Source organism: Oryzias latipes, chromosome 6 (genome assembly GCF_002234675.1).
Source record: "Oryzias latipes chromosome 6, ASM223467v1".
NCBI lineage: Eukaryota > Metazoa > Chordata > Actinopteri > Beloniformes > Adrianichthyidae > Oryzias > Oryzias latipes.
The window spans coordinates 12,625,854-12,641,802 of record NC_019864.2 but is presented as its reverse complement, the minus strand read 5'-3'; the positions used below and the strand labels follow the sequence as shown (position 1 = coordinate 12,641,802).

At 40.1% G+C, this 15,949-nt stretch overlaps 1 protein-coding gene across 2 annotated transcripts in view; it reads right to left on the bottom strand.

Annotated features, from left to right (window-relative positions):
* The window catches only part of LOC101170674 (A disintegrin and metalloproteinase with thrombospondin motifs 20), a 91,713-nt gene extending 76,252 nt beyond the window's left edge, over window positions 1-15,461 (bottom strand). For both annotated transcript variants that reach the window (XM_023955653.1, XM_023955654.1), the window contains exons 1-3: window positions 14,580-15,461; window positions 14,141-14,493; window positions 9,516-9,672 (exon numbers count right to left, since the gene is read on the bottom strand). In XM_023955653.1, the coding sequence (XP_023811421.1) occupies window positions 9,516-9,672; window positions 14,141-14,493; window positions 14,580-14,670 (601 nt within the window). In that variant the 5' untranslated portion in view covers window positions 14,671-15,461. The remainder of the gene's footprint in view (window positions 1-9,515; window positions 9,673-14,140; window positions 14,494-14,579) is intronic.
* Between the last annotated feature and the right edge of the window lie 488 nt (window positions 15,462-15,949).

Genomic DNA, 15,949 nt, shown 5'->3' with positions numbered 1-15,949 from the left:
ATAAAATACTTTTTTCTTTGTGTTTATTTGATTCTATTAAAGAAACTTTGATAAGAATGACGGTATCGCGATTTAGCAGCAGCTTCATCAGCTCTGTTTTCAGAAAAGTCCCGCTCCTTCAACTGTCTCTGCCAATCATTCTTGGAAGCTTACTCATACGTCACCAGTCTGACCAATCAGAAGTGGTTAAAGTCCTCACTTCCTTGTTTCGATTTAGCTCATAAAGACTCTCAGTTCCAACAAAAATACTAGCTAAAGTTCGTCTTTAGCGGTGTAGCTTTCCAGAATTCGGTGTCAGACCGTGGAACAAGTAAACAAAACAATGAAGCTCAGAGAAGCGAGTCTCTCTGCGTTCGGCGGCTGTTTGCACTATATCTCCCATGATGCATTGTGTTAAAGTGACAGCATCCCTGCGCTACAATGAGTCTTCCCTGTTAAACGTCTTGAAACCACAACAAACACACATCAAACAGTTTTTAAATCTTCTTGATGAAATCAGAGGTCAACAGTTTAGTTGTCCTTCAAGGTTTGTGTTTTTTAACAGCCAGTTTGATCCAAGTCATCTTTCTAACTGAAACACTTTTCTAAAAACGTCTGAATTGAAGGACAAATTCGCTTTCAGACTTCTCAAGCAGCAGTAATAGAAGTAATAGTAGAAGTAATAACATCATTTAAGAACAGGATTAAGGTAAAGTGGCCAAGACACAATTAAACTAAAATTAAACAACTTAATCATCAAAAACAGAAATAAAATAAATATGTCAAAGTTTTCAAAGACTTCATCTTTAAGACAAAAGAAAAACTAATAAAACTTCAACATGTTCACTTTTTGTGTAGCTACAGAAAATATAAATATAATGCTAGTCTTTTTGTGTAAAATGTATCAAACATATTTTGATCATATTGTTCAAAAATTAAAAAATATATCACTATTTAGAAAGAATATATTTGGTTTTTGTGAGGTTACATAAAATTGCATGTTGATGAGCTGGAGGAAAAAACAATTACCAGGGTAAAATGTCAAATAATTTAGTTTAAAATTATTACGGAAAACTAACTGAACTTTTATTACATCTTTTTGAAAAAAACAGCTGCAACTTCCAGCTTTTTCTGCCAAAATGATCACAAAAATGCATGTGAGATTGCGGAGGGACTGTAGATCAATAAACACTGCAGAGTTTCTCATTTTTTAATTTTTGGATGCTGGTGTGCCGCGGGATTTTTGATAATTTCCGTCAGTTCTTGTGCTTGGTTGCACTTAAAATACATAACATTAGCCATTGAGAAAACCAAGACTGCATTCAACTGCTAGATGGATTGGACACTGGACTGTAAACAACTGTTACAAAATAACATGGCTCTTGATGAGTTTTGTTCTTTCAACAACCTCTCTCTTTTGCATATGGTTGATTTGAAATCTGGCAAAGCCCAAAGCAGAAAGTTAAGATAATTTTTGTTTGCTTTGTTTTTTTCTTGACTTAGTTACCTTTAAGGCTAAGTGCAGGACTGACATGCGGGAAACCAGGGCTCGATACTCAGGGGGCTCGATAAGCTTTATCCAGTGTGGGTCCTTAGGCAAGACCCTTCACGCTACTGCCTAACTATGTAGCCACAAGGGGGCCCAAGCCTCTGTCTCCCTGTGCCGGTCCCCAGCCTGAATACAATACAAGGTTGTGTCAGGAAGGGCATCCGGCTTAAAATTCTCCACAAACCACCTGTGCAAATTAGTGAAAGCTGATTTGTTGTGGCGATCCCTGAAGGGATAACCCAACAGGTGAGCAAGTTACCTTTAATAAATGAAGACAAAGCTTTGAACATTGGATAACTTTGGGTTTTGGCCAACATGTGCTTTAAAAATGTTGTTTTCTCCAATATATTGTATGCCTACCATTGCTCCAAACAGGAAAAAATTCAGATTCCATTTAAAAGTACATATATTTTATGTCATTTAGCTTCTATTTGAAGATTTGTCTCAAATTACACACATACAATGTAAACAGAAGTACTATCCAAAAACCTGAGTTGTCTGTGCTACAGCTGTTTGAGGTGCTTCTATTTGGATCAGAGACGGACAGTTCTGCCTTCTGTCATCAGCTGTTGGTTGGTGAAAAAAAAGAACATTCAATGATGACAGTCTCACAGCAAAAACACATGGGGTGGCAAGGTTCAAGTTGAAATTGCTCACATATGATGCAGTCTTACTTCAATTTTCTTTTCTGTGATTTTTCCCTGTTTTTTTATGTCTGAAATGCCTAAAGAAAGAGTACTTATTTTAACAAATTGTGACCAGCAGAAACTACCAGTCCTGTGGGAATTATTGAAATGCAGTCTGTGTTTATATATAGAGCATGTCAAATGGAAATCAAGACACACAGCTAGTTGCTGTGAATTGGATACCTCGGCAGACAGTTTTAATGATAGTAAAAAGTAAGGTTAGTGTTTGAATTTAAAACAAGCATTTGATTTAGTCTGTGGTATTTGGTAACACACATACTAAGTTTGACATGTTGTTTTAAGCTCACATTTCACCAAGTAGCAGCTTACACATGTGGAACTGAAGAAGATTTCTTTGTTTTTTGTGAATAGATGTCATAAGTTAGGTCATTTTCATTGTTTGGGATTATTTCTGAATCCACTCACTACTTATAGCCGGAAACAGACTAAATAGTGCAGGAATTTCCAGCGCACTGGATTTTAATGCAATCTGGGCAGCTGCAAGCTATTTTTTTTAAATGCCACATATAATGACATTCTTTTCCCAAATCAAAAAACAAATAATTATGAAGAGTTATGTATCCCCTGTGTTCTAATAATAAAAAACTTAGATGAAAAATACATTGTTCATACACAATGCATTGTGGTCTCTATGCAACAACCTAATTAGTGTCTGAATTTACTCTCAACTTATAGTGCACTACATAGTGGACTATATAGTGCGTTCTTTATTTTTTGAGCTGTCCAAATCTACAATACCAAAATTGAGGGACTTAGAAATTTCCCAGAAGTCTCTACAAAATTAGTGTACATCGAAGTTCTCTACGTTGGTACATATAGACGACAATAAATTGCATTTGAATAATTTTTAATGTGAAAAATTGTGTTTAAATTATACTTTTTTATAAACCATCCAAGTTTTCAGAATCAGAGGTTTTTACTTCTGGAAATCCATAACATAATATTTGGCATTTTAAAAAAGTAGCGAGCTTGGTGTCTGAATTGCTTTTTCGCAGAGACTTCTGGTAAATTTTCAGGGCACTAGATCATGGAATTGTAGATGTGGACGCCCCTGCAGATCTGCGAACGCCCTGTACAGTGCACTGACCAGGGAGTAGTGAGTGAATTTGGACAGAGCCTACATCTTTATTCTAAGTGCACTAAACAACATAGCAAGGGAAGTGCAGGTTAAGAAAACTAAAAGATCATACAAGTGTTTTGTATTTTTCCATCATTTCATCCAGAATTTTTTTTCTTTTAAAAGCATTTTTTAGCAAAAGAAAAGACTATTTCAATGCAAAAAAAAAGGAAAATAAAGAAAGACATGGTCCTTTCATCAACCACCTTTGAGCTTCACATTTCTCCTTGGGTATCAGTGACGTCACACATCACCCTCCACAACTTCCTGCCATCGTCATGATTAATCATGCTCTCAAATCTTAGGTCTGAAAGCTTCTGCTGCTTCAGTTCAGTAAGCTGTTGGAGTGAACAAGAAAAACATTTTGTCACACTTTTGGGAATGTCTCTTTGTCATCTTTAATTTTTTTTTGTAGTGATTGAACAATGTTGTCATTTTAACCACTAGGATTTCTTGAATGTTTTTGAAGAAAACTTAATATTTGTCATGCACCAGACTGGGACTAAACAAACCAGAAAGTTTAAGTTTTTTAATGTCAACATGATGTCTCACACTGTGAGCCTTATCCTGACTCACAAAATGCAGGAAACCAGTTTTTAGTGATGAGAGCTGCCGACGACAAAGATGATGTTTCACTGGCTAGCCATTTTTCCTGCCAATACCAGTTCACTTCACTCATTCATCAAGACGGCTTCCATCCAACCGCATGAGGCAGCCATCATCCCTCAAGCTTTCCTAACCATTCCATTCAGCTTGCATCTGGTTTGAGTGTTGAGACAGTGGAGAGTGGCAGAAAATAACCCCGGCTGGAACTTAAGGGACAACGCGACACACTGGCTTCAACAGCCCCAAGGCCTCATGAAGTGCTGACACATGGGAGCTATTAAGGTTATTGACAGCATGAAACCACATTCAATCCGGTTTGGGCCCACTGCTGTTATCTTGACAATGGATGACGATCTGTACAATTATTAGCAGCTTACCGTATCTGTCATGTAATACAGAGAAAGCTGAGGGTGTTACAAGACTGAACGTCATTCCTGAAAGTAAAACTCCGGCCGAACTTCAGGCTAATGACACACAAATTAAAGGGACAAAAAAATGAATAAGTCAATAAACCATCTTGGAAATACCCTAAAAACCAAAAAAGGGAGCCAAAAGGCAAGTTTTGAAGCCTTCACACACAAACAGCACAGAGCAACACTATTTAAACACACCAGAAAAGCAGTTTCTCCATCATACTGCAAGCTCAGCAATTCCAAGTACTTAGAGCGACACTTCATCAACTGACAGCTCAGAATGCAATTTTACAAATCCACATTCACAACCGAACCACATCAATGCAGGAACACAAAAGGTCAAAAGTAACCCTTTTTGCTTTCTTCAAACAATAGATAGCCTTCTCAAATCAGGGCTTTCAGTCAGCTCAGAGGGCATGAGTGCACATGGCAAGCCTAAGCCTTTTGGAGCCGCAGGATATGCAGAAACCCCACAGAATAAAGCTGGACCCTAAAGGTGAGGGGAGGTTGTCTGAGAGATCATTGCTCCCCCATCACACCCAAACTGACCACCTGCCCTGACCTCTGTCAAGAGTCATAGCTAAGAGAAAAACTTTAGTGTATGCAAAGCTGCAGCAGTAACAAGACACTAACCACCTCATCCAAGGAAAAACTTGAATTTAAACCTAAATTAGATTTAAATTAACGCAAAGATTTCCCAAATTGTCACTCCAATCATCTTTTGATCTGTTTTAAAAGCGTTCCCAGAGGTTTTTAAATGATGATTATGCTGTTTTTAGCCAAACTCACAAAACTGCAATTTTCTATTAAAAAATTTCTGCAAAGCAAGTAGAAATTTGAAGTGGTGCAACAAAAATGGCAAAGTGATATTGGAGCCATCCAGCCATAGAGTTTTGAGCCACATCCCAGCTCAGACGATTTAGCTGTTTATAAACTGATAGATCAGAATGAAGCGGAGCAGGGAGCTTGTGGCTTGCCGTAGTAGGTTCTATGTCACACCTACAAGCTTTTTCTAACAATATTTTGGTGTCTGCTCCTGATTCTCAACAATTTAAATAAAAAACTAATCAGAAATGCAATTTTAATCTTAATTTTCTTTATTTATGTCATCAGAAAGGTACTGCAAGAACATGATAAAAAAAAAAAAACATGATTTATATCAGGGTGGGATTTAAAAAAAATAAAGGTAAATAAATATAATTTTTATGAAGGTCAATGTAATGACAAAACTTAAAAACAATCTCTAAACAGGGGAGCAGAAAAGAAATTAGTCTCAACATGGTCCACATCTTCCATTTTCTTTTGCTCACATTTGGCCTTGACTGGCAGAGTCGACTCAGTCTGTGGCATCTCACATCGAGCCATCACACACATCCCAAAATGTACCATTTCTTTGGACAATGTGTCAAATCCACTAATGCCAACTGGAAATCCTGAAGAGGAAATCAGAATTTACTGTCACTGCATTAAGGGTCAGAGGCACAGAGGGCATTTGTAATAGGCACGGCTGCAATGAAAAACGCCTTTAACCACTTTTAATGATAGCTCAAAGAAAATCTGTGTGTTTGAGAGCCAAACCAGGAACATGTTGTCTATGCATTTGCGTCACTCTTCTGAAATCAGACAAAATATGACATCCCACAGCTTCAGACGAATAGTCAGTGACAATGAGAAGAAGACTTTGCCTACTGCTGCTTCCCTAAGCATTCCTTGGCCTTTTGCTTGTCTCTCCATGAATGTTCGAGAGCAAAAAGAACACAGAGGGAGAAGAAACTGCCCCTATCTGCACCCACCCTCATCCTAGTGGTTATCTCTGTTGAAGGACGACAGAGGGATTCACATGCAGGCTCACAGACAAATACCCTGCACAGTGTATCAGTAAAGGTCAGTGCTGGGTTGTGATGTGAGCCTTGTGAGGTTCTCAACAAGAGGCTTTTGAAAATTAAGAATAAGGCAAAACAATGAGCTCTGTGACTTGAAACATTGATCTTCCACTCAGCAGCTATCTGCTGCAGAGGTTTTAGTCAATAAAACAGTAAAGAAGAAACAGTAAAGAGGCCACCCAGGCTGGCTGAAAACTAGCCGAGGGAGCAGTCTGCCAGTCAGTGAGGAGATATTTTATCAGGCTGCTTAAATGGTGTTAAACCATTACCATTTATTTAACTTGAAAATCATTCGTTACCTTAAATTATTACAGCATGTGAGTTTGAAAACTTCAAAAGTTGCTCCTTCAGCTGGAATAAAAATATAATAAATCTTTGCTAAATTTAAGACATACTGTATATACACAGTATGTCTGATACTCCCTGATGTCAGCCGTATAGATTTTAAAACAGCTAAACGAAGCGTGAACAGGGATGGCCACGTTGATTAGAGTACGCTCGTCCCACCTCAACAAGGTCCATAAAATGGCCAGATGAAGTGAATTTTGTTGAGTCGACCTATTGATCCACCCACTTGCCAATCAAAAAAAACACATTTTATTTGAGCTAAATGCAAATTTAGCTCAAATAAAATATAACTATAGCTAATTTAAAAAAAAAACTTTTTCTCTGATAGTTGTAGCTAATTAGAAATAAGGCAAAAAACTAACTTTTTTGTGTCAATATTTGGCATATTTTTTGTGTTTGAACCTCCAAATACAAGCTTCAAATTTCTTCAAAGACTCTAACCTGTAAAACTGGCTGCTGCTCCAGTACCTAGTTTTGAATCCTCTTCCCAAACACACTGAGTGCAGAGACAGTTAGGGAAAAAAGCCATAAGATGACTTACCCTGACAAAGAGAGCTTTTGTAGTTCATGACAAAGAGAAGATCCTGGAATCTTCTTTTCAAAACCACAAGTTATCTTTGCAGTGAGTCCAATTTAAAAAAAAAAGGTAAACCTTTAACTGGCTTTGAAAGACTCGGATGGGGTTTGGAAAATATATCTGCTGTCTTAAAGCTATTATGTTGAATATGTCTTAAAGTAACATCTTGTGGAATTTTTACTTAACGGATTTTATAAGTGACTTCACAACAAAGTGCAAACCGTAATTAAGACGGTTCAGAAGTCCCATTCCGATCATCATTTAATCTATTATAAAAACGTTCCTGGAGGTCTTTTAATCATGATTATGCTGTTTTCTTAGCCTAAATTAAAAAAAAGCCTGTCGTATTCTAGAACGTAGTTTCTGCAGAGCAGCAAGAGTTGATTAGAAATGTGCCTTCGAGTTGTGGGCGGGGCTGTTGGTGCGGAGTAAGCCTCGTCTAATTTCCCATCCTCCCTTTGCTAACACAGTCTCCTGCTAACTTACAGCCTCTCACACACCCAACATCACATTACTGTTGCAACAAAAAATGGCAAGCTATATTCGAGCTATCCAGCCATACAGCTTTGAGCCAGATGCCAGCTCAGATGATGAAAACCAAGATGTACATGGATCTATTCGTCTGCAAGTGGATGGATCGAAATGAAGCGGAGCAGGTAAGTGGTGGCCCGCAGACTGTAGCACATACATCACTGATACGGGTTTTTTCCAAATGCATTTTTTCATCTGCTCCCAGCTCACAATGAACTGAATAAAGTACGACTCAAAAAATGCAATTTTAAGCTTAATTTTCTTTAACTGTGTCCTCCATCATGAGAAAAATGTTAAAAACACCAAAAAAAATTTCACTGGAGAGGGTCTTTAATGCTACTCTTACTTCTGAAGCCATATTTTTCTTTCTTTTCTCTTTTAGATCCCAAATCCCCCTAATTGATTAAAAAAAATAAACTTTTCACAAGTTTCCTTCCTTTTCGGTTTTCCTCAAAGACAACAGCAGTTATTAAAGAAGCAAGCAGTGCCTCAGCATTCAGCCACATCTTTATTACCCATCTAACAACTTGGCAGTCATGTGTTTCTTGACATTTTCCGGCCAAAATTAGACACTGATTTAGTTTAACAAGAACAAGAAGAGCCCCATAGGGAGAGAGACAGACTTCACAGATTTGGCCTAGAGGGGGAAAAAAAAGTTACAGAGGCAAATGCCCCAAATCCTGGAACAAGAGCAGCAACTATAAGTATTTTGCAAGTAAAATGGCACGTGCCACATCGATGTTATATCGAATGTGTTAGTAGTTATATGCTCTGCTATTCTTGCCATAAAAAGACAGAACAAGCGTATTAGCTTTGGCCCAGTGTGGCCTTAAAAGGACCCATTTTATCGCCACATCTCTTGGGGCGACCCATCTGATAAAACGAAGACACCTCATAGCTTTAACCCAGGACCACTGCCTCTTTGAATCCTCCAGCTCCATTGTTTACCCACTGTCTCTTTGATGAAGTCCCCACAGGTGTATCATGCACCTACATGTTTTTTTTCTTTATACTGAAACCTGCTTTACACCCAGCAGAAATCTCGAAAAGCCTGACATTTATGGGTTTGTAGGTTTATTACTGAATATCCATCTCAACAACAAACAAACCACTACTCATGTTCTGGATGTTTAAACAATGTGGAGAGTGCCTCCAACTTAGTCTCTGTTTACCACACACAGACTAAGATGAATGAAAGGATGAAGAATATCAGGGCAGTATTGGTCTGGCCAGCAGGTCAGCCCAAGCTTTTCAACTGCCACACACAAAGGCCACCATCAGGCAACAATGGCAGGGTTCAGAAAGCAAGCAAATCAAATGGTCTGAACGTGAAAGAATAATCGCATCACACAACAAAAGCCTGCAATGGAAGGACAATTTTAGGGTCTTCCATCGAAGAAAGTTACACTTGCTTTTTCTTTAGAAGGTCTGGACGGCTTTAAACTGGAAGCGACAAAGAGACAAAATATCAAAAAAATCCTCCCTCCTTGCTCTATTCAGTGTTACTCCAAGCGGAGAAAAATTATTTCTCCACTAGTTTGAGCTCCTGCCACTGAAACGAGACCCAGCAGAGCAGAGAAGTCAGAGAAAACAGCACGGAGAGCTGAAAGCATTTTTTTCTGAACTGAGCCGAGAACTGTAATCAAAGCTGAAATGTCGCCAAAACTCATGACTCAGCGTAATTCCAATTTGAAGCTTTTATTGCCATCCTTGAGAAAGTGAAGGTGGCTGATAAAGGGTGTTGTGGCGGAAAAGTCAGACAGACGGCGGTTACATGCAGGCAGCATAGTTAAGCAGTCTGTTACCTGGGGCAGCATGGGGCTCATCTGCACTTGAGACGTTCCTTCTCTCCTGTCGATACACCAGGTGGGGTTTGTTGTGTGTCTCTTCATACTGATCTCCATCAGCAGGCAAAAGAGGCTCCATGAAGTATTCACCATGTTGTGTTGTAAATGTTCCAATCTGAAGAAGACAACAGAGGTGTCAATCATGGTGCGAGGGATCCACCAGCACCTGAGCACGTCTTCAGGGACCTGTTCCGACAGCTTGAGTCCATGGGTTTCATTAACTGATGTTGACATTTATTCAGACATTTTCCTCTCGGCTTTAGGCATCTGTTTGCACATTATGAACACACTTTGAACAAGCGTACAATTCTGACAGATGGAGATGGAAAGAACACGCTGGTTAACACACCTCTGACAGATCCCTGTCAGTCAGCCTTAACCCATGGGTGGGACAGTAATGATTTAGTCTTTTATTCAGAAAACTAGATTTAGCTTTAAAACATTATTTTTTAATGCAATAGTCATGCCTGAAAATCTAAAAAGTGGAGAATGTTAAAAAAAAACACGTTCCAGCTTGATTTCACATTGTCTTATCATTTCCAATAAAAAGTTAGTCAACGTGTTCTGTGTGTTTATTTACATTTTTATTCTTCTTTCTCTAAAAGACTTTATTTGCTTCATTATTTTGAACAATTAGGTATGTTTTCCCCAATCACCATGACAGGTGTGATATCATCATAAAGGCACAGAGCTGTTGACAAAGAAATGCTAATATTGATCTGGAAGCTCACACTCCTCCAAAGCTCCTTAGCTCACCGAGCCATGAAGCACACTGATGTTTACATGGTAATTTTATGCGCACACTTAAGATGGAAATTGGACACTGGAATGTTATCATTGAGACAGCTTTACTTCATAACTGTCCTTCCCAAATAATGGAAACTTGACAGTCAAAAAGTAAAAATGGGATATGGAAAACAAGTACATTCTGTAATGCCCGACTTGTCAACTTGCAAGTACACTGTACTGGATATGTTTTAATAAAAAATTAAAATAAAACATGCAACTGGCTTAGCAGTAGAGTAATTACTTGCCTGTGAAAACAATCTGCAGCAGATGATCAACACCAACTTTAGAAAACTTAACTTATAGCCTCAAACTTGCATATTTTCTATTGCCATTTGGCTAATGGCGTCCTGCAAAGGAATTCATCGATAATGAGAGGCCAGTTTAGACAAAGAGATGTCTTTTGGGTTTTTATTGTTTTATTTTGCCAGAATCCAGGTGCAGAAACTATTGTGCAAAAGCAAAGTGATCAGTTTGGTGCAACTAAATGCAAATATAGCCGCAATTTTAAGTAAGGATGGACAGACAGGAAAAGTCTGTTGGTCTGTAGCGAGTCCGGTTAATTTAGTCTGGATCAAGTCCTAAACCTTGCGCTTGGATGATATTCAGACTATCTTTGAACTGGTGTATTCTGATTTGAATCAAAGCGTGTAAACAGCAGCATGTGACTAAAGATCTCTTCAGTCATTGGCCAGGAATTACAAGGGCAGGGCAAAGCAACGAGTAAAAGAATAACCGAAGTCCTACGCTTTGCAATCCTTGGCTGGATAGTTCATTCATTCAAACTTTTTATTTCGCTAAACAAATCTTAACATCTATAACAACATCAGGTACAACATTTTTCACTCTCTACTTTGGTACGCTGGAGGCATGCAGTAAGGCGGTCAGTGAGGTGTCAGCAGCTAAGAAGGTACGCTGATAAGTGATTATGAAATTTAGATTATCAGAAAAACAGTGTGAGAAGCAATGTGTTTCAGATTAAAAGTTGTTTTAATGAGCCCACATTCATCCCACCAAATTTCAGTGATTTGCTGTGTCTCATCATCATGGATTCTTCCTACTCTGTTTCGTTTTGGTCCAGTTGTACCACTTCAAGCACAGAGCCTATTCAGACTGAGGAAACTTAGATAGAACCGAAGCTCAGTCTGACTGGATACAAACCAAGACCACCTCAAAAGATGGGTGTGCCAGAAGTAACTGGACTGTAACGTACCACTCCTTACCGTACCATACCGCTCAGTGGAAACAAGGTTTAAAAGTGCAAATAAATAGAACCTTCATTGGACTCCCTTAGCATTTTTCAAGATTTAGCCACTCTGAAAATGTTAGCGATTGTAAAATGCATCAAATTGTGTCTATCGACACAGACATGGCAAAAAAAAATCTTTTAGCTGACTTTTAGTATAAAACATCACAGAGAAGCTCGTTACTCTCATCACTCAAGAATTCAATCTCTGCTGTAAGTCTTTACCCTACAATTAAGCATGAAACTGTGAAAGCTTTTTCTACGAGAGCATAATGAATGACTTGCACGTTGGAACAACTGGTAGATGTTTACCTCCATCTTGTAAATCACTATCTATGGTGAGTCAGCTTTAATTGGATGATTATGGCTGAGAGGCTCTAGTGTGGTGTTAACAGAAGTTTGTTTGGTTAGTGCAGGGGGCTGAGTTTTAGGGGTTTCAGTGCTTAAGTCCAGTACCAAATGTAGCAGAGGTTTGACTAAAATGTCAAGGGTGCTGAATTGGAGCTGCTAAATAAATTTAGGATTACATTTTATAAAACACTTTGGGTGCTAATTCTGTCAAAAGTGATGCTCAACCACTTATAATCTCTACAGTTGCAGACAATGTGGTGTTTTTAGTATCCTTATCTTAAAGGTAAATAAACAATAAGGTTCCTAGGGCGAGGTTTATCCAACACAGTTCTATTAAAAGTGAGCCAAGTAAAGCAAGAACTGCCATTCCCGCTGTGTGGGAAAACCTGAAGTTCTCCCGCCAGCTTTTAACAGCAGTTGTCTTCTCTACAGAGAATTCTCCTGCTATCTGCTTGTCACAGCTCACTTTGAAAAGGCCAAAAGCTCCCCAGCCCTGCACCCCTCCCTGCTGCATCATTGGCCCCCCTGGGGATGGCTTTGAGTAACTGTGGACCAAAAGGGAACCTTTATTTTTTCTCCGAATGACCCCTTTGTTTTTGGCCACAATTCCTCCTTAATGACCTCAGTCCATTATGACCATTGAGCACCAGTAATCAGACGCATTTATGACCAAACAGCCTGCGATGCTCTACCCATTGTCCTGTCAATCTCTGTGAGGAGTAAGCAACAAGAAACTCAAACTTGGATAAATAAAACATCAAAGATGGGGGGGGGGGGGGGGGGGGGGCATTAAAAAAGTATCACCTTGACTGTAGAGTGCTCCATGGCTTAAATTGATGTTTAAACCAGAAAAAAAAAGTTTTTTTATGGTCAGACATTGATCTTCTCAATAAATCAGTCCTACAAAGGCGATGGCATCTCCTCTACTTTGGGAAACTGCTTTGTTCCATACACTGATTTTGTCACCAGTAGGGGGTTTGAATGATGATAGGAAACCTTCCAAGGCTATGGTCACTTTGGCCATGTTGCTGTGGCCAGCATGCAACCCCCCCCAACACACACATAGGATCCAGCCTGGCGCGACTGAGGTCAACCCCCTGCTCTTAAACCAGTCACCTCATGTGACCCATGAAGTCATCCCCTTTAGCAGTTAGCAGGTTCCCTCCCACAGGAGCAGGCAACGGGCATCCGATCCCCATGTGATAAGGAAATTTATATTGTGGGGGTGTAACAAATAATCAATGAGTCTATTTATTTTACTACGGACTAACCACATTGATCTGTCTGAGGAAAGTTGTTAATCAAATGTACCAATGCCATTATGAAATTCTTTCAAAATAAAATAGATGTATTATTATTGCAAAGACCATGTGGTAGAATGTTCTAACAATGTTCCGTTAATCTGATGTGGAACAACAACAGTGGGCTGAACTTTATGAAACTAAAATGTGAATGGATTTTCCATGAATTCTTTTGTACTTATTTTTACAAATATGTAATTTACACTTGATTATCTTGCAAGAAATTAAGGAATCTAGAAAACTTCACCTGCACTGTTCAATACCTATTTATTTATTTCGTTTTGGCTAAAGATGTCCTGGATCCATTTTATGTAAGTTAATCGGATCAAATCGGATCATTTAAAATGAACTTATTTCGACAAGTAATCATGCAATTGCCCACAAGTTATGATATGAATTTAATGTTGTTAAAATGAATCGTTACACCCTTAACCTATAAACTCATAAATACATATTAACTATACAGCTTCAATAGACTGAAATAAGTCGGTAAGGGGAATAAGAGGCGGAACAGGTGCTTTCAGTGGTGTAATAGCTGGGATGTTAGGAATGTTGATTTCCTACTTTCTTCTAAACTTTATATTCCATCACCATATGAACCCAAACATTTGCCAAGACATTAATTTTTAAGTGTTAATCGAAGTAAATTGTGGCACCAATTATTCTTGATTTATTTGAACATTTTATTTACCTTTTCAAACAAAAGTAGCATTAAATCTAAGTTTCCAGTGTTTTGCTCAAGCGCACCTGAGGAGCATCACCACCATCATCCAGTCCGCATTGGTGCCATTAGTCCACCAACACTTGCTCTTGAACAGAGTTGCTGGTCAGGATTACATGAGTGAGTGTGTGGTTTGGTTGTGAAGGATCTACACATGTGCGCGCAGACAGGGACTCACCAAGCCGGAGCACAGGCTGAACACGGCGGGATGCTCGCGTTTGGCGTTGACGTGCCCGCGGAAGAAGCAGTGGCGCATGTCGCGGGAGCGCGGCTCCGTGCCGTTGTCCCGCTCGGCTCCCAAGTGTGTGACCGTGTAGGAGGAGGCAATGAAGCTGGAGTCCGCCGTGAGGTTCAGGTGGAAGAGCTCACCGAACGCATCTATCCGGTAGTGGACCCGCGTGCCTGACAGGTCATCGTCCACGCTCCTCCGCCTCCTCCTGAAGTGAAGCGAGTGCGGGAACGACTCTCCGAAGTCATTGACGCGCAGCGGAGTGGTGATTTCATACGATGACAGCTGCTTAATGAAGCGCTCTGCAGAAGAAGGAGTCGTTCCGGTGAGCGCGGATGCAGATCCACAAATCTGCGCGTCACTCTCGGGATTTGGCGCAAAAACTCACCTTGTTTGGGGTGCAACCGCTGCTGCAGAGCGACTCGGACAAGCAATGACAGATGACACGTTAGCCCAAGCAGCCAGATTGCAAACTGCATGATTTCCTCCGCAAATAAACCCCGGCTGTAGCTCTCCACGGCAGTGAGCGCCGTCTCCGCTGAGCGGCTCCACCACCACCACCACCACCTCCACCCCACCCTCCTCACCCGCTCCCTCTGCCCCCGCTTGTCAGCAACAGGTCGTGGGATCGGCGGACGCTCTCTGCAGCGCAAGTCCCGCAAAGTGCACTGGCCTCATCGCACCGCCACGCATCCAACGCCTCCTCTTTCTAACATATTCATGCTCACGCAGGCAAGCACGCACACTCCCCCACGGGACGCACAGTGAGGGGGGGCCTGATGTGAACTGCAGCCTACAAGGACCGATCGCTGTCAAGAAGGCTTTCCATTAGCCATCCCTCACTGTGGAGTTCACCCTATGCTCCGAACCTCCGCAGAGCCACGCCCCTACAGGCTCCGCAGCCAATGAGGAGCGGGCCTGCCAGCGAAGCACTCATTCAAGAGCTGAGAGGAGTTCAGGACTATCTTCAGGACGTTGAAGACCAATTCATAGCAAGAGAATGCCAAGAGTGTGCAACGCAGTAGTCAAATCAAAAGGTGGCTACTATGAAGAACCTGACATATTTTCACTTTTTTGTTATGTATATAAATCCACATATGTTAATTCACAGTTTGGATGCTTCAGTGTGACTCTACAATTGCTGTTCCTGTTGTTGCATATGCCTACATATAACATGTGGGCAGAATATGGACTGGAAACCCCAAGGCCAAAATGGGAAACACCTCTGAAGGTGGTAGAGAATCAGAGAGCAAAGATCCTGTGGGACTTCCAGATCTAGACTGATAGGATGGTAATGGCAAACCAACCAGACGTTGTAGTGGTGGATAAAGAACAGAGGAAAGCCGTTGGGGTGGATGTGGCAGTGCCAAGTGAATGAAACATCAGGAAGAAGGAACGTGAGAAACTGGAGAAATACCAGGGACTCAGTGGATGATGGGAAGTCAGGATGGGGTTACTTCTTAATGCTCACAAGTCAGAGTTGAATTTCTAATGAACTCCCCTTCCGATAATCAATAGATGATTGGAATGTGACTTTAATGGCCCAAGCTGGCAAGACCATATTAGTTTATCAATAGTAATAAATGTATGCATTAGTTGGTATTTATGTTGGTTCAAAATATATCATACAATATGTTTTAGTTCTCTCCCTTTTAACATATTTCAGAAAGAACTAGTAATTATTACTTGACTAATTTAAAGAATAATGTAAAAAGTACCGTTATAAAATCAAATTAATAAACTTGCCTTTAGAGTTAT